Source organism: Mustela nigripes, chromosome 14, assembly GCF_022355385.1.
Source record: "Mustela nigripes isolate SB6536 chromosome 14, MUSNIG.SB6536, whole genome shotgun sequence".
NCBI lineage: Eukaryota > Metazoa > Chordata > Mammalia > Carnivora > Mustelidae > Mustela > Mustela nigripes.
In genome coordinates this window covers 51844808-51863973 of record NC_081570.1, presented here as the reverse complement: position 1 = coordinate 51863973, position 19166 = coordinate 51844808, and the positions used below count along the sequence as shown (strand labels likewise).

General features: G+C 44.4%; 1 protein-coding gene across 1 annotated transcript in view; it reads right to left on the bottom strand.

The window, feature by feature from the left end:
• Positions 1-1225: 1225 nt before the first annotated feature.
• PGM1 (phosphoglucomutase 1) overlaps positions 1226-19166 on the bottom strand; it is a 62132-nt gene continuing 44191 nt past the window's right edge. The window contains exons 8-11 of the mRNA XM_059374982.1: positions 10127-10262; positions 6912-7095; positions 4277-4411; positions 1226-1865 (exon numbers count right to left, since the gene is read on the bottom strand). Coding sequence (XP_059230965.1) covers positions 1776-1865; positions 4277-4411; positions 6912-7095; positions 10127-10262 — 545 coding nt within the window. The 3' untranslated portion in view covers positions 1226-1775. The remainder of the gene's footprint in view (positions 1866-4276; positions 4412-6911; positions 7096-10126; positions 10263-19166) is intronic.

Below are 19166 nucleotides of genomic sequence, written 5' to 3'. Positions count from 1 at the left end.
CAACCGGCAACATTGGAAATCTTACCCCAGAGACCCTGTCCACCTGGGTGGAGGAGGGGTACAGACCTGAGCTGCCTCTCTGGAATACAGCAAGGGGACTTTGTGGAAATGCCCTGCAAAGCATTAAATGCATTACAAATATTAGTGTTACAGTTTTGTCTTCCTAATACTTTAAAATCTAGAAACAGTATGATAAGCATAATCCTAGTTCCTGCTCACTTGACAATGTACCATGAGCTAGATAAGGGCCCACTGCTGTGCACAGGTCCACTCACTGAATGTTCTTGATGACCCCATAAAGTAGGAACTATTTTCATCCTGATTTTATTTTTTTACATTTTTTTTTTTTTTTAGTAGGCTCCACGTCCAATGAGGGGCTTGAACTCGACCCTGAGATCAAGAGTCACAACTCCAGCGACTGAGCCAGTCAGGCACCCCTTCATCCTGATTTTCAAGATACTGAGAATGTATTCAAAAGTGACTCAAAGGCCCAAGCTGGATTCAAACTCATGTTTATTGGCTTCCAAACCTATGTGTTTAACTACTACATTACACTCATGGATTGAATATAAATGTTCTAAGTTGGGGAACCCTGATGGCTCAGTTGGTTAAGTGTCTGCCTTTGGCTCAGGTCTGGATCCCAGGGTCCTGGGATCGAGCCCACATCGGGCTCCCTACTCAGCAGGGCAGTCTGCTTCTCCCTCTGCCCGTGCTCATGCTCTCTTTTTCTCAAAAAACCAAAAATCTTTAAAATAAAATGAAATTGTTCTAAGACGAGTAAGATGTCAATGCACTCAAGATATCCAGCCAAATGCTGGTCATCTTACTTTCAGCTTCTGAGAGTGCTGCCCCTCCCTGTTCCCTCAATATGCATTACGGTATCTCAACACCACAAGGCACATGGCCGCACTTTGCTATTTAATATTTCCTGGGGGGGAAAAATCTCCTGAAAATCTCTAGCTTTCCCTCATTCCAAATTAACCAAGATGAGCTTATATAAAGCAAGCTACTTCGGATGAATCCAGGGCTCAGTTGACTCTGCTAAGATCTGAAATCACAGTTCTTGAGTACAAGGATTTTAAACCTAGTGCAGAGAACATTTTGTCTTCTAGTTAGGACATCCAAACAGAATACAGTATCTTCTTAAAAAAAAAAAAAAAGTATTTTCTTTCTTATAGTGAAGAGCATTTTGCAGTTAAGAAAAAAAAAAAAAGACATCAAGAAATAGTGGCTTATTTTGCTTTAATATCCCACAATATTTGTGTGGGACTATGTCGCAAAAACAAGGCAGACATCTGTAGACAAGTACGTCTCACTCTGAGGAAAGAACTGATTGGAGAGAAGGCACCAGAAATTGGATTTTGCTGGAACACATGTAAACAGTGAACGGGGGAGGAATTCACCAAAGAAAAATGAGCTTGCACTGTCATTTCACTGGGACAACCTAAGCATGAGAAATGGCCTCACTGGCTCCTACTCAGCCTCCATCCCACATTGTAGTGAACAGGAGCAGGTGCTTGGGAGACAAACACCTGCACAGCAGCAGGGCTTAAGGGCACAACACGGAGTGACGTTAGTAAAAGCCCCTAGGTCCTCTTGCCCACATGGCATCTCAGCTGGCCCTGTCACACTAATGGGCCAGTCATCAACAGCTGGTTAGTGGAAAAACCAAATCTTAAGAAGCCTGGGTGGATACATTTTGTTTGTCCATGCTCTTCAATCAGATGACTTGGAGGTCCTGAGGCAGAGGGACGTACCGCAACTGGCCTATCTTCTTAGGTGATAACGGTGGGTGCAGTGCGTCCCGTCCTCTCCTGGAGTTGGGACACCTTCAGAGCGATGGAAATAAGGGGGGCCAACATGACCTGAGGGAGACAAAAAGAGAACCTTTTCCATTACTTTCTCTAGACACAGATCCGGAGCTCCAGCCCTCAGATGGCCTCCAAGACCCACGTGTCTGACTGCCTCTTCCCACATCCCAAAGGCTCCTCAAACTCTGCAAGTCTAAGCACAGAGAAGTGTTCCTTCCCTAAAATCGGCTTCCAGCATTCCCCATCTTGGTGACTCAACAACACAGCCTAACATCTAAACTTAATGAACAACGACGAGTTACTCTTGACGCCTTCTCCTCCCACATTGCCCTTGTCTAATCTATTAGCAAACGTAAGTAGTTTTTACCTTCTATACATCTCTCAACGGGCACCATTTCTCTCCAACCTGGGCCATCGATCTCGCTAAATCAACTTTCTCTTTCTCACCTGGAACAATGGTCCTTCTACTTCCGCATCCTCTAATTTGCCGCCCACATTGTCCCCAAAGAGATCTTTGCAAAATGCAACAACACTACCTTCCAACTACTTCTCACTCAGGGGGAAAAAGAAAAGAATTCTGCTGTTGCAGGATATATTTATAAAAATAAATAATTTTTAATTTTTTTTAATGAAAACATTTTTAAAAACCACTTACTTATCTAGCTAAACTGCCCACGCTACAGATGAGAAAACTGAGATCCAAAAAGATGAAGTGATTTAACCAAATGACCCAAGGGCAGAGCCAAGAGCAGTTCATTTCCTACTGCCCACTGTTGCTTTCCCTCATCTTAATCTCCACCAACTCATGATTCCTCGCTGAAAGCGGGAGAAGCAACTCCACGCACTGAGCACAGCACTTGCCATTCCCCTAGGGGTGCCAACAGTCCCCGAAAGTGCTGAGGCAAAGGTCCAGCAGCTCCAGAGTAAGGGAAGGCTTCTCGTGGTTGGAATGGTGATATATCTAGGCACTGTGGTCACCTCACACTCTTCAGGCCCCTCCCACTGCCCTCCTCACCCCCCCCCACCTCCTGACAACTATGGTTCAAAGAAACTTATCTTTCACTCATTCATAAATGTCTACAACATGCCTGGTATTGGGGCAAAAAAACACAATTCCCTTCTTTTTCTCCTGCTCTATTATTCTGTGGGTCTACAACGCAGACACCATTGCCTTTGGTTTAAGTTTTAGGGACACCTACAGCACGACAGAGATCTTGCAATAATTGAACCTGGAGTCTGGACATGATAAAAAATATATATATGTATGTAAAAGTGAAGCCTCCTCTTGACTCTAAGAGCCACACGTTCTCAAAAGCTAATCCTATGTGCCAGGCGCAGCATTTCGAATTTCGCATCCCTTGTCTCCTTAAATCCCTATAATACCTCGGAGCGGTAGGAACTACTCTACCAGGAAACCACGGCTCAGAGCACGGAAACCACTTGCCCGCAGACACACGGCTACTACTCAGGTGGCAGAAACTGGACTGAAAGCAAGACCTTTCTACATCTAAACTTTATTCTCAAAACCGCTATGCCAAGGCTTTCCAAATGAGTTTCCTCGGATTTTAATTAGGTGTTAAAAGGAAAAAGGCTTAGTAGAATAAGCATGGTGAAATGCCACTCAAACAGGCGTCTTCGCTGTGAGTTTTCTCAGAGCCCGTAAGGTGCCAAGTGTGTTATGAATCCTGAAGAAGGGGTTAATGGGCCACAACAGCTCCTACACTTTTTTGGCCGTGCAACTCTGGTGGAGGAACATCTGTCAAGACCATTGTGTGAGGAACAAACAAGGTGAAATTCCCCTGTGTGTCACTGTCTCCCCTCGGCTCCTCCCCTGGGGTGGCTGTCCTCTAAGTTCTCCACCCTACCCCTGCCTCCAGGGTCCCTCCTCACTCTGACGTACTACTGGAGATCCCCTGGGTAGGTCTGGGAGCCCAAAACACCAGGCTGCCAGTCTGCAGACTCTTCCATATTGACCTTTGTTGCTGGGTCATGAGACTCTGCTCCGCCACCAAATCTGGAACCAGCGTGTGCTCTTCCAGAACAGGCGATCAGACCAAGCAGAATAGCAAATGACCAGTGACAGACCAGAACGCCAGAAGAGGGGCTTATTTAAAGATTAGTTTTCCTGACTCTGTTGCTCACCAGGCACGTGATCCTATGAGCTGCCACTTAACCTTTCTCTGCCTGTTTCTTCATCTGTGGTAGGGACAAGAATGGGAGCTACCTCATCTGAGACTTCAGTGAGTATATCCGCTTGGGTAATGGGTTTAGAACAGAGAACATGCTGAGCTTATGGTTAGCTGTCACTGTTGTTATGACGTACTGAAGGAAACATATAGAGAAAACTGAGCACATGTGTTTGACCACCGGAGAAACGGGCTGTGGTAACACAGACTCAGGGAAACCACTACTGTTCCCTCTAATGGGAAGCACTAACTCGTCAGGACACAGGGCCTGGGCATTACCTGAGGGTCCTGGTAGATCTTGGCGATGTCCTTCTCGTAGCTGTCGATGTACAGCCGAATCGTGGCCCCCGCGCTCCCCGTGCCACTCAGCCGAAAGATGATGCGGGAACCGTCAGCAAAAATGAGCCGCAGGCCCTGGAGAAGGGAAGCAGAGATGTGTCCCCCACCTGCTGGAAGGGAGACTGAAGGCTGGCAAATACAAGGGGTTCGTCTGTAGATGGAATTTCCTCTGCACGTGATCCACTGGAAGATCAGGTCCTTGATCAAGGGCAGCAGTTAAGCCCGTGGAGTCGGCTGTGGTTAGCCCGTCACTGCGTCCCGCCCAAGGGGGCTGAGCTTACAGGGGGAGAAGCGTGCCCAGCGTCAGGTGGGGGATCTGATCCGGGGCGCAGGGGTCCTGGATGACCCAGGCCGGCCCTCCCCTCCTCTCTCCACTCCCCTGTAGCCTAACCATTCCAGTTTGAAGCCTAATAAATAAGTAAACAAACAAGTCGCTAGATACAGAAATTTGATCCCCAGATCAGGAGGAAAACATGGACAGAATGGGCTGAAACCAGAGCAGAAGAGATTCCCGGACACAGAAGAGGAAGAACTCTCAGAATACCAACAGAGAGGCTCAAACGGGAAACAGTAGGCCCCACGCAGCATGTGAAGCCAGCTACTGCCATCCCAGCAAGCAGGAGCCAGCGATCACTCTCCCCTCGACTCCTGCGGACTCAAAGTGGGGTCCATGTGGGTGCCATGCCAACCCGTGCCCCCAACCGCCTGCCGCCTTCTTCTTTCCTCCCTGGCAGCATCTCTCATCCTCAATAACGTTCTTGCTTCAGGAGAACTGAGGCTAAAGATTCTCAGGTACATATTCTGTCACCTGAGGTAGGAAGAGTCAGCAAGACAACGGTCTGAGACCTAGTCCTCGTGAGCCTGTCATTTTTCTATACAAAGAATTTCAAAGCTGGACACCAACCAGAAGGAGAGACACTGCTCCTCCCCTGCTGTTTGTCACCAAATCCCATGCCATGTCTAATCGTGCCATTTGGCAGTGAAGACAGCAGATGAAAGGCACACAGTCCCTTCCTGACTCCATCATCATGGGGAGGATACCATTAACTCCCATTTACCATTTCTTGCTTCTAGAAACATACCAGGTTGGTCTGCCTCTCCCACAGCTTCAACTTGAAGCTTCTCAAGTCTTTCTACTTGATGGCAGAGGCTGGGTCTACTTCAGAGGATTCTTCCTCCTCCCCGCCCTTCCATCCAAATGTTCAGACTTCCTGATTATAGAACATGAAGCTGTTGGGTTCTTCCTCACAGAGTGCAACAAACAGCACCCGTGCTCATACCAACACCCTTCCCACACACGCCTCAGCTCCCCCTCCCTCCTCACAGATGCTAGGTGTAGCGCAGAATTGGGGGTTACTTTCCCTAATTGCCCATTTTCTCTCCGAAGGCTTCTCTACAAACACTTCTGCCCTGCCATCCTGTGGACCCCACCCTGCCCTCTTCCCTACCCACCTCTTACTTTATCCTCAGCCTCTCTTTATCTCAGACGTCACTTACAACCATCTGTACCAGACCCAGAGTTCTCACGGGGGGTGAACAGGCATAGAGAAGAGAGCCCACTGGGCCAGCATTTTGAGGATGGAGACTCCTGGTGCTCAGGGTCGCTGTGGCCATGCTCCAACCATCCATCCACTGCCCGCTCTCCAGACAGACACTCTTATCAATCCTGCGGTCTCCCTCCTTCAAAGCTGTCAGCTACCTTGAGAAGGACTGGGCCAAAAATCTGGGTCCATCAGGAAAAAGAAAACTGGAAACCTGTAAATTAATTTTCATCTGCTTCTTTATTATCTCTGCTTCTAAATTATTAGTGGCGAGTTCATCCTGTGACAACAGTGAACCAGAGGAGAGAAGACCCTGGGCCCTGGGTGTCTGTGAGAAGCTTGGCTGAGGGCCGACCCAGCCTGCAGCCTTGGCTCCCTGGCACCCGGCGAGGGAAACCCTAACAGCTGTCTCCATGCAGACATGATGCAGGTTCTCAACTGTGATGTCTTGCTATGCACGCACCACCAAGCTGGACTGGCTGCGCGTCACATGCTGCAGACGGTAACAGCTAACATTTCTAAGTCCGGAATGCCTCAACAATTTTTTTTCTTTCTTTTTTTTTTTTTAGAAATCACAACACACCAGAGAAAGGTCTATGATAATGCCACTCTCACCGCCGGCATTCTGCTATCATCTTCTGAGAGAAAAAGAGGGGACTGATATCAAGGCAGTAGTTCACCTTTTCAGCTTCAGATTCTAGGGCTCCTTTCGGCACACGCATTCAACACAACGTCTTGCATGGAATTCTGGAGGATGTAAAAAATCCCTCTGGAGCAGGGGCTAAGAATTCCAGAATGAGGGCACCGGGGAGTACACAGAACCAGGGCAAAACCCATTTCCCCTATGAGTATATTTACAAGTCATGTGTGACCCGGCAGAAAGCTGGCAACTGTGGGGAAAAGAAGGGAGGGTGGTGAATAGAAATAGAAAATAGGGGAAGAAAAAGTCTCAAGCAGCCTTTTTCTTTTTTCCCTTGAGATTTCAGAGATGAAGCTCTGAGGCCTCTCTCCCATACACATAAATCTGTTCCTACCTGATTCCTTGAAACGCTTCCATCCACTGGATCACTGTATTCAAAGTTATCAATTTTCTCCACAGTGTAAACTTTGTCACCCACTGAGAACTGCTTCCCCACGAAGGAGCGGTCAGATATCAGGGCCTCCAAGTCCTTCATCATTTTGTTGGCGCCCTCAGCCTCCACCTCCTCATAATCGTACCTGCAAGAAGTCACAGAGGTGGGCCCACACACTCCCTTTGGATCATCCCCGAGATAGATCACCACTTCCTTCACCCTCTGTTTGGACCTCCCCCTGCCCCCACCGCCCCAAACCCCCTAGCTGCAGAAGCAGCTGGCAAAAGGCTGTGCCTGTCCGTCTCTGGGGAGGGAGCAGGTCAGGGATGGGAGGAAGGCTTTGCAGGGTTTCAGGGAAGGGTCAGGAACTTCTGAGTAAGCAGAAAACTCCCGTCTTGGCTTTTCTACAGAATAAGTTCTAGAAGGCTTGTGAAAGATTCTAACATCTAATCACCGCATCCTGAGGAGGTAGAATTAAATGCAAGGTTATCTCCCAAGGACTCTGCATCAAGAACATGAGTCAAGCACTTCTCTTTCAAACTCCTGGAGCTTCTTTGGGATAAATGCTGGGAGAGTTCCCAGTCTGCGACCTGCCTGCGGCTGCTGAGATTTTTGGCACAAGAGCGTTCCGGTCTCCACGGGAGCTTCCTAAAGTGAGGCCAAGTTTTCACTGACCAGAGAGAAGGGGCCAAAGCCTAACTCTGTACATCTGAAAACAGCTCTGTCCTTTCAGTGAGGGTGGATTCTGGTCCAAAGTGCTTTGGGTTCACCCTGACGGAGGAGGCCTGATGTAGATACAGAAGGATCAAAGCAGAAAAATAAATAAATAAAAATCATCACAAAAGAAATTCTATGACTATTATTATTATTACTCCCAGAATTGTTCCTGACTTCTTTCTTACGAGGTTAAAGACTCTGACAGGTGGCTTTTCTTGACCTTGTGGCACACACCCTCTTGAGAGTTATTTTTTAGAGGCTCAAGCAGAGTCTGTATTTATTTGCGATAGCGAAACAAACATGATATGTGCAAGATGACACCCTCTGAGACATGAGAAATACTGGGGAGTTAAGGCCAACCTGTTCAGGCTCCAGGATTCTACGGATCAAGGACAGCAGTCCTCTTAATCTTGAAGTCAGCTCTTTCCCCTAGTTAACGTGATAAATAGCAAGAAATCACAACCAGGTGTCTGTGCTTTCCGCCTGTGACCTTTGGGTGTTTGGGGGAAGTGTTCTACAAATCCTAGGCACAGAGGGGTGTGATGGAAAGAATCTGGACTTTGGCATCGGAACAACCTATGAATCTAGCCTCTACCGCTTACTAACTGGGCAACTAGGAGCAAGTTGCTTCATCTCACAGAATCTCAGCTGCCTCAACACTAACTGTTTTGAGGCTGACATAAAACAATCCCTAGCACTCCTGTTAAGTAGATGAAGGGTATGATGGTGTCTTAACGAACTAGAAATGCAGGTTCTAGGGACTTGATTTGCAATAGTTAGCAGTTATCTGAAATTAATACAAATACGTTAAAATCGTTTTTATTTTTTATTTATTTATTTTTAAGATTTTATTTATTTATCTGACAGAGATCACAAGCAGGCAGAGGGGCAGGCAGAGAGAGAGGAGGAAGCAAGCTCCCCAATGAGCAGAGAGCCCGATGCGGGGCTCGATCCCAGGACCCTGGGACCATGACCTGAGCCGAAGGCAGAGGCTTTAACCCACTGAGCCACCCAGACGCCCCTAAAATGGTTTTTAAATGGAGTTTTAACTGATTCAAGAGTGACCTCTTCTCTGAACAAACCTTCTAACCCTATTCCATTCTAGTTACTATTCACTTGTTAACTCGTTCATTTATTCATCCAAAGCATATTTACGGTGTCATTAGGAGTGAGGTGTTCAGTGATAGCAGAAGCACAGAACCCGACATGGTCCTGCCTTCATGACACTCTAGAATCTAGTGAGCCCATGACTGCTGTTCTGAATTACCAGGTTTTCCTGGTTCTTGGAAAGTAGAGATTCTTACTGTGGCTCCTAGGGCTACTGCTGCGATACCACGTGAACCTTATTACTTAGACCGCCCTCAGAAGAATGACTTGAGGGAGGAAGACAGCAACAGCCTTCACTCAAGTTGATAAAAGTATTCTGAGAAAGGAGGCTGAGTTGCTTAAGGTTTAATTCTTACGGGACTATCCAGAGACCGTGGACTGACTATTCAATCTGTGACATAGTTTTTAAATTCTCTAATTTAACTCACCTATTTTATAGAAAAGGCAACTGAGGCCCAAAGAAATTATATCTATGCATTTTTTACCGATCAGCAATTCATCTACTCCCTTTTACTCATAGTTCCTTTCAATAATTAGAATAGTGAGGTCTGGGAAAAATTCTGTTAGATTTTTACACTTACTGGGGGAAAGGCAAGTTGGAATTAGTGAAAAGCACTTCTTGAAAAAAAAAAAAAATTAGTGCCTTTTAAAAACAGAAGTATGCATGCCAAAGAAGAATTACTATGTACTCTAAGTATTTTGTTCACTGCCCAATCCCCAGTGCCTGGCAGAAAGTAGGCACACAGTCAATATTTATTGAATCAATGAATGAAGTATTGACAAGTATGCAGCCTTTGGGGACCTATTTTAATGAGTCAGAAAAGTTGATTTAGACTAAGCATAATTGTTTCCATAATTTCAGGGGAAAAAAAAGTTTCCATACTTTGAGTGTCCCAGAGTTTATAAAACACTTTCAGACTCATATTTCATTTAATTCACTCGATGGCAGACTGTTATTACCATTTCTACACATGAGGAAAATGAGGACAGTTTTCTGGTAGAGAGAGAGGTTCAATGCCTTCTCAACTCACTAAGGGGCAGAAATAAAATTCTACTCCATTCTTCTGAGTCCAAATCCAGCACAATCATCATGTCCACCTCTGTACATTTAAAAGGCTTACAAAACATTTCTTCTTTTGAATACATTAACTAAAATTTTTAAGCCTTGTTCTTTATGGCGAACATAAAAGGCAACCCTTATTGAATTATTTTAAAATCCCTCAATCTGTAGAGGCTAGATGAACTAGGGTTTTATTATCACTTGAGAAACAGGAAAAAAATCTATACACATGAGTACTCTCTCAGCGCACTTCCCCACCCTACCTCTGTACCCCAGCCGAGCTGGGACTTACCTAGTGAAGAAATTCCGGCCGTACTTCTGCCAGTGATCTTTGAGAATGTCCTCCACGCTCTGTTTGCGGGTGGCTAGAATGGAGAGCCAAGCGAGGACCGCCCAGAGTCCATCTTTCTCACGGATATGATCAGAACCTGGCCAGGGGGCAGCAAGCAGCTTTGAGAAACACGATTTCTCCAAAACATTTGGGAATAAACTCAACAGTAAACATGGAGACCCAATCAAAAAAGTCATAAAACTTGACTGAGGAACTTGAATACATGGAAGGAACCACATAGGGAACAAAGCAACATAATATGGGAAAGAAGTTGATACTTCCCAAAGTGATCTAGATATTTACAGCAAATGTCAATAAAAATGTCAGAGGGATAATCTGGTGGAACTGGATATATCAATTACAAAGTATAAATGTGAGCAGAAAAAATACAAACAACAGAAGAACATGACCATTATAAATACTCAATAATTAAAAGCCTGACAGCCTAAATGGTACAAAAAACGGCAGCTAGAAAGAGACCTAAACATGCATATGACTTGGATATATGATAAGGGTGTTACTTCAAGACTGTAGGAAAAGAGGAATTTCTTTTTAAGTAGTATTTAGCTATCTAGCTAGACAGTTGGAAAAAAATTCAGTTTTTTCCCCTATAAAACACCACACCAAAAAGATTTCCAGGTAAATTACACATTCAAATATAAAATCTGAAAAGCTTTAAGTCCTTGACGATATATAAAAATAAAAGATATATATATATATAAATATAATATATACAATATAAATAAAATAGAAAATATATATAAATATATTGTCTAAGTCTTGGGAATGGCAAATACAGGTAAATTCAGAATTCATAAGAGAAAAAAGAATCTATGTATTTGCCTACTAAAAAAAATTATTGGGGCGCCTGGGTGGCTCAGTGGGTTAAAGCCTCTGCCTTCGGCTCAGGTCATGACCCTAGGGTCCTGGGATCGAGCTCTGCTTTAGGCTCTCTGCTCAGCAAGAAGCCTGCTTCCCTTCCTCTCTCTCTGCCACCACTCTGCCTAATTGTGATCTCTGTCTGTCAAATAAATAAATAAAATCTTTTAAAAAAATTATCATTTCGATCTGCAAAATAACTATAGGTAAAAGTAAAGGCCATTGGCAAACCTTAAAAAAAAACCAATTTGCAACGTAAAGTAGATGTTTAATGTACCTCAATACAGAAAAAATTTACATGTTAATAAGGAAAAAGCAAAACTTCAATAGAAAAATAGCCCAAGGATATAAACAATCACTGAAGAATACATATAGGTACCCAATTACGTAGGAAGGTAGCATTATTTTTTAAGAAACAAATTGAAGTTAAAAGCCCAATAAGAAACTGCTACTTGTTTGACAAATGGCCACAGATTTTAAAATGAGAACATCTAGGATCAGGAGAGGTAGAAGGGAAATGGGGTTCCAGTATGCCACTGCCGGGAGAGGTACAACCTTCCAGAGACCAATTTGACAAAAAGTATCAAAGCCTTAAAAAACGGACCTACTTGTGGATCCAGCAACTCCAATCCAGAGCATCTTTCTTTAACCAAGAGGGGTTTGGTTAAGTCAACTATGGCACATCTGCCCCCTCCAAGGTACCTGCTAAAATCTTTACCAGAGCTAACACACTGGCTCATCCGGATGTGCTTATGTGCATGGAGATACTCTTCCAAGAACCTGATACAGGACACAACTTTCCTCAGTCCTTAATTTCCTTGTTCTAAAAGCCAAACAAAACGGAACAAAATCTCCACACATGGACCATAATGAGCGCTACTTTCTGACTCCTGAATAGGACTCAGTACAAACCCTCTCCCACAAGGCTTTGCACATCATCATGCCTTAACTCTTCAAGTGCCTGTGCACCCTTCTTGACTTCCCACTGGGTCTTATTCTTCTTAGAACATCAGTGTCTCACAATGCTGGCTACGTAGTAGGCATGAGTGAAGTTTGTTTTCTTCCTCTTTTCATCCTTCTAAACCCAATTCAAATGTCCTCTCCAGTCTAGGACTAGTACCCAGCTCCCCTAGGCAGTTACGAGCTACATTCTCTTCCTTCCCTCATAGGGACCCGCTCAAACCCTCTACCGATTTATGAGCCTTTCACCCCGTTCCTTTCCTATTTCTTTTTTTTTTTTTTTAAGATTTTTATTTATTTATTTGACAGAGAGAGATCACAAGTAGGCAGAGAGGCAGGTTGGGGGTGGGGAAGGGGGAAGCAGGCTCCCCGCCGAGCAGAGAGCCCAATGCAGGGGGCTCGATCCCATGACCCTGGGATCCTGACTTGAGCTGAAGGCAAAGGCTTTAACTCGCTGAGCCACCCAGGCGCCCCTCTCACCTATTTCTTAAGAGACATCTTTTACTTATCCTTATAATGAAGTCTGGTGACTAGAATAGCACACTGAGTACTTTAACAACTAAGGAGTGCAATGAATGAGTTTATCGGTTAATTAATCTACTACATTTTTTCTTTCTCTTTTTGGCTCAAAAATCATACATTTTTTTTCCTTCAAAAGACCTTCTCTTCAATAAGATACCACTTTCAGAAACCACAGTTCTCAGAACCTGGAAGCTGACAGACCTGGAGATGTTGGGCAATACTTTTACATAGCACTTTATGTAACAAATTCTTGGTTTATCGAATTTCATGATCTATGGACTTTTATTTGCCTGTATTGCTATCTCAAGGAACAGCAATGAGCTCTCTGGCCCTTACAGCATTTGCAAATGATGTTTTGGCGATAGTTCACCCTGAGCAGCAAGATTCTGGCAGCTTCCCTGAAATACTGAGAATTCATGACAGAAGTACACAGCTTGAAATTATTTGTCTATGCTCCCATGGGTATTTTTCTTCCTTCCTTCCTTTTTCTTCTCTTTTTCTTATTTTGTATTTATTTATTTATTTAGGCTAGACTGAAAGCATAAGGGCCAGTGTCCTTTGTGTTTTTCCTGTTCTAAGTAAAGAATTCTGCTTTTTCTTTTATACAGAAAAGAAAATAAAATCTAGAGATCTTAACCAATTCTGACGGAGTTACTCAGAGATAACTGAATCACACATCTAATACCATCAACCAAATATCTGTCTTGGATAACATGCACAAATATTCTATTCCATCTGCAAGATCCCTAGTCTCTGGAACTTCTTACTACTCTTACCAACCACCTTCATGTAATCAAAACTCTAGGTAACTCTACTACTCAGAAAGTCTGGGTACACTTCTTTTCTTTTTTCTTTTTTCTTTTTTTTTAGGATTTACTTCTTTTATTTTAGAGAGAGAGTAACAGCTAGAACAAGTTGGGGAGCAGAGCGAATTTCAAACAGACTTCCCGCTGAGTGTGGAGCCCAACATGGGGCTCAATCCCAGGACCCTGAGATCATGACCTGAGCTGAAATCACGAGTCATGCTCAACCGACCGAGCCACCCAGGTGCCCCCAAAGTCCAGGTACATTTCATTTTCTTTAGGATTCTGATGAATGAGGACAAGTTACAAGTTAAAAAAAAAAAGGCAATGGCGGATGTGTGTATGTTTCTAAAGATGTTGCTATTGTAGTCATGGCAATTGTGTTTCATTGGAAGTTGCTTGTATTTAAGTCATAAAACCTCAGGGTGCCTAGGTGGCTCAGTCAGTTAAGCGTCTGCTTTTAGCTCAGGTCATGATCGCGGAGGTCCTGGGATGGAGTCCTGCATCAGGCTCTCTGCTCGGCAGGGAGCCTGCTTCTTCTTCTCTCTCTGCTGCCCCCCCCCCCCACCCCCCGCTTGTGCTCTCTTGCTCGCTCACTCGCTCTGTCAAATAAATAAATAAAATCTTTAAAAAAAAAAAAAAAAAGTCATGAAACCAGAATCTAAAACTCTGTTATTTAGCTTAACTTTTCCAAGCCTCAGTTTCCTTGACTGCAAAATGGGAATAATGTTACCCTTCTCACACAACTGTGTAAGACTTTACCGTGATAGAGGGTAGAAATATTTATTAACTGCTAAGTACTATACAAATGCAAATTATCATTATGGATAAGGGAAAAATAAGAAATTTTGGGGGGGAAATGAGGGCTTTCCACTACTTTATTAAGCTTTCAAAAATAATGGCTCTTAAATGTACACATTGGTGATAAAAATGGAATATAACCCAATACATTCTTTTCTCCGGGCAGTGGCATTACAGTGTTTTCCTCTTCTTCCTCATCTAATTTTCCCATTATGAATGTGAATTACTGCTATCATTTCTTTTAATTTAAAAAAGGGAAAAGAAGCCAGGCTCCCATAATTGTGAGGAAAGAGAAACACCGCCAGCAGGCACCCCTAGCCCTATCTAACACAAAGGCAGTGGTGGGCTTTGCACTCGGTCTCTTCATACTCGGTCCAGCTCAGGGACTAACTGAATGCCTGGGAATTCTGCCCCTTCAGCGTCTTCAAACACCTGTCACTTGACTTCGGCCTAATCAGCACCTTGTGGTAAGTATACCCTCCGCTCGGTCAGGGCATATTCCAGGCCTCGGCCAAGAAAAATGTCAACGCTTGCTGAGGGAGCCAAAAGCTAACAGTTTGGGGATTAGTTTCCATTTACCAGTCTAGGCATCTTGGGAGTGCCCGGGCGCCTGCCTCTGCCAGGTGACAGGTCTGAGGATGGGGCAGTGGCAACTGAAGAAGAGCTACACGGAGTTGTCTGAATACACTTGCATCTGGCTGTCATGTCTTTCTATCTTTCTCTCTCTCCCCATTTTTAGCTCCCTTTTGGTCTTCTTCTTCTTTTTCTTTTTTTTTTTTTTTAAAGATTTATTTTACCCATTTAAGAGAGAGAGGGTAAGGGGAGAGGCAGAGGGTGAGGAAGAGAGAGAAACACAAGCAGACTCTGTGCTGAGCATGGAGCCCAACCCAGGGCTCGATCCCATGACCCCGAGATCAGACCTGCGCCAAAAGCAAGAGTCAAATGCTCAAACCAACTGCACCATGCAGGCACCCCTCCCTTTTGGTCTTCTAAACACGATATTCTCTCTGCCTGAAAATTTCCACTCCATATATCACCTATTAGCCTGGCTAACATCTCCTGCAATTACTTTCCACTTCACCCCAAACCAGGATGGCTTTCTTGTTGCCCTCCATGCTCACCCCTACTCCATCCTACCTGTCTGTTCTTACTCCACCTCAACTCTGAGGTGTATCCTGGGCTGATGCCTGCATATCAAACATCAATAAGGGTTTGCCCCAGGAGTGGTCAGACCCTAGCTGACTGGGTTGGAGGTCCAGCAGACCTGCTCTGTCTGCAGTCTTGTCCTCTTTGGCTTTTATGGCACAAATGAATTTACTCTGAAAGGAGAGGTAAGCTCCTCCGGAAGCCTGTTCCAGATCACTCCAACCTTCAGGGCCTCTCCCCCAGCCACCACCAGACTTTCCCTTTAGCAATGAACCCTGTATTGCCTTGTGACTCCCCTGGAACTGGGTCCTTGGAGCCTGACGGGCAGGAGCCGTGTCGTAACCCAAACTCCATCATGTGCTCAACAACTATGAATCAGTGTCCACCATGTTCCAAGTACATGAGAAAATACCAAGATGTGTAAGACATGTTACTTGCCCTCACAGATGAGCACAGACATACAGGGGAGGGAGACAGACATGCAGGTAATAGTTTAACTGAGTTAGTTATAATTAGGTTCTCAGCCTAGTTTTAGTGTGGTATTCTGTCTGGGAACTCTCCAGAGACGGGCTGTTCTAATTTTCCCACAGCCACCTCACCTACAGGAAAATACACTCAAAAGCTGCGCAAATCAGAATGTGCAGAGAACCAGACAGAAAATCGGATTCCCGACATGACAGAACCAGGTTAGATGCCCTGCCGGTAAAGCTCCCAGGGCCCCCTGTATGTCACCATCAATCACTCTGTATACTTGTAATTACCTGGCCAGGGTCTGATGACTTCTTGCCCCAAATGTGGATTCTACAGGGCCCTGCATGAGACCATACCCATCGTACCCCCAGAGCCTCGCTCAGTATCTGGGATATGGTTAAAGTTCAATAAACATTGGAGGAACGAGTCAATGCAAAGACCTACAAACATGAAAACCTTTTCCTAAGAAATTACAATTAAGAGAAATTTGCAAAGCATCAATGCTGAACTTCTTTAAGTCATCACTCCTACAGCACACATCATCGCTAAAGCCTTTTAAAGATGCAGCAGGAAAAACTTTCACTAACCTCCAGACCTGGCCAGATCATAATTTACTGGCATATTTCTACATACCAGGTTCATCTTCAAAGGTCTTCTATCCCTTTCCCAAGCCCCCCATTTTCCTGAGGAAGTTTCAAAAGCAGTGACATTCTATTCTATCTGCGACTTCACGTTCTATTTCCTTCCCAATTTCCCAACAAATTCAAGATGGGACAGAACACCACTTCCACCCTCTGCCATTGTGTGTAAACATGGATATCATCATCCACAGTCAGGGGGAAACAATACCAATAACCGTGAGATCAGCCAAAAATAACAGGTTCGGCCTGTCTCGTTCTGGTGCCCATTTCTGAGTCCCTTTACCCCGACATTTGTAATGCTGATGTGTGAGGAAGAGTCCCAGCCTTTGTGGCTGTGATGATCCTGAGAGGCCGTGGCTGTCTCTGCATCATGGACAGACTAATGTATGCTTGGGAACATGAGTAATATTATGGCTTGTGCTCTGAAATGCTAGTGGTTTGTTTGCTGAGCTGGTTCTTCTGAAGTCTGACTCCTTTGCACCTCTTTGCAAGTCAACTTCTCTTCCTTTGTAAAAGCTCATCCGTTCTCACAAACACCTTAGGTACCCGACTCTGGACTATAGAGTGGGAATGGTGTTGAGTCCCCACAGGGGTAAGGTAAGGATTCTCCACTGAGGTGTATGTTTAAGTCCAACAGCACTGCCTGCCAACTACGATTCCAACACCACACAGGAAATCACACCGAGTGACTTTGAAAGTCTTTTCATTTCCAACACCAGGATTCTGTTTGTCTAACTGGAGGGTGTCAGGTGAATACTGTGGTCACTCACTCATTTATTCAACAAGTGTTTGCTGAGCTCCTACTCCACGCTGGCCTTTATAGGCGGATCTGGGGATATGATGGAGAGTAAGACAGCTGTAATTCTTGTTTTCACATAACACAGTCTAGTGGAGCACTGGCTAGATTAACTAGATGTTAATCAAGCAATCATAAGTAATTTTAAAATGACAGCTGTAATATATGCAAAAAAGGAGAAGTGTGTGTGCCATGAGAACCAATAGGAAGGGGAGTGGACCCACAGTGGAAGATTAGGGAGGCTTTCCCGAGAAACTGCTCCTGCTCTCATCTGGAAAAATACAGAAATAAAGGACACTGGACTCAACGAAACTACGGAATTGAAAAACCACAGAGCTTGTTTAGTCACTAGTGTCCACCCTGAGAAACTCTGTAAAGAAACTGCGGGAAGCACTCACCAGCAAGGGACTAGAAGGTGGAAATTAACTCCTCTATAAACAAGGAGATTAGAAGTTCACTTAAATGTCTTCAGCTGCTACTCATTCACAGCAGTAGAGGCCCATAGCTATGCAGCTTGGTTTTTGAACCATATGTGGCAGAAACATTACAGAACAATTTTCTTTTTTTCAAAGAGAAAGAGAGTTTACGGATTATTCTCATGATGCATTCTCTCTTTGCATAAAGGAGATATCAAAGGGGAGATAAATCACGGTTGGCCCTTAGTATTTGAATAAACTGAATAAATAAAGAGGAACAAACTTTAACAAGAAATAATTTAAAGTCTAATGTCTGGGTTCAAAGAAATCAATCCCTCAAATGTAACATGAGTGACAAATTTTCTTGGCAAATTCTCCTGAGTAAAAACTTAAAGGGGCTTCATTAGCCACATTATATGAGCTAAGCAGTATTACGAAATGCCCTGAAAGCTAAAATAAGTGAAAGTTATTTCCAAAAAAGCAGAGGGCCCGGTTCTCTAGAAATAATCATCCCACTCCAGTCTTTACTTTTTAGATCACACACGGATTTGGGCTCAGTTCTGGACCTGATCTAGGAGAGGCACTGGTGAACTTGGAAGCACCGAGAAGCTGGTGCTGGGCATACAAACAATGAGAAATGAGCGGGAGGACTAAGGATGGGTAGCCTGGACAGGAGAGGACCTGCAAGCTGCTTTGCAGTAGGTCAAGCCCTGTCATGTGAGAGGAGCCCCTTGTGGTATGCTCTCCAGGTGTGTTCCCAGCCTGTCCACTCAGGGACTCCTAATGGCTCCAGGCTTGGCATCCACCTTGCCCAGTGCTTCCCACATGGATCTACGGGGCAAGATGTCACTAGATATGACACACACACACACACACACACACACACACACACACACACACAAAGACAGAGAGAGATGCAGCTAACTGTTTAGGTAAAACTGTACAAACAGGATCCCTTACAGTAGAATGTTTCGGAATCTTTGAATGCTAATATCATTATGAATATCCAAGACAGAGAGCTGTGTTCCAAGTTTCCCAATATCTGTTGAATTCAGAACCCTTTCCTGGAATTAGTATCTTTCCAGACACCCAAACACCCTGGGAAACCTTGTTCTAAACTTTTCTCCCTTTCGCTCTGTTCAGCACTGATACAGATACAGGGGATTAGCAAACCAAAGATTAAGACATGGTCCCTGCCTTCAAAGACAGCTTCGTCCATAAAAAAGAATGCTTGAAAGCAAGCCTGCACTTAATAACATTGAGGGGGGTGGTATTTCATAGAATACGACCACCTCACAGGTTCATGTACATTCATCTGGTATCCCACTGAGTAAGACGGCATCATCCATATTTTATGAAGTAGGACAAGGCTAAGCAGTGGCATTGTATTCTCTGACTGAAGACACAGAATGCTGGGAAACCACTGAGTCTTCTTTGTGGACACTGTTCAGTCCCAAGACTCATCCATCTTTCTTACATCCTTCAATTCTATCAAGTCAATTCATTACCAAGGAGCATTGCCACTCCCTCTAGGACATTCCATTTCTTAGAGCTTTGTATATAGGT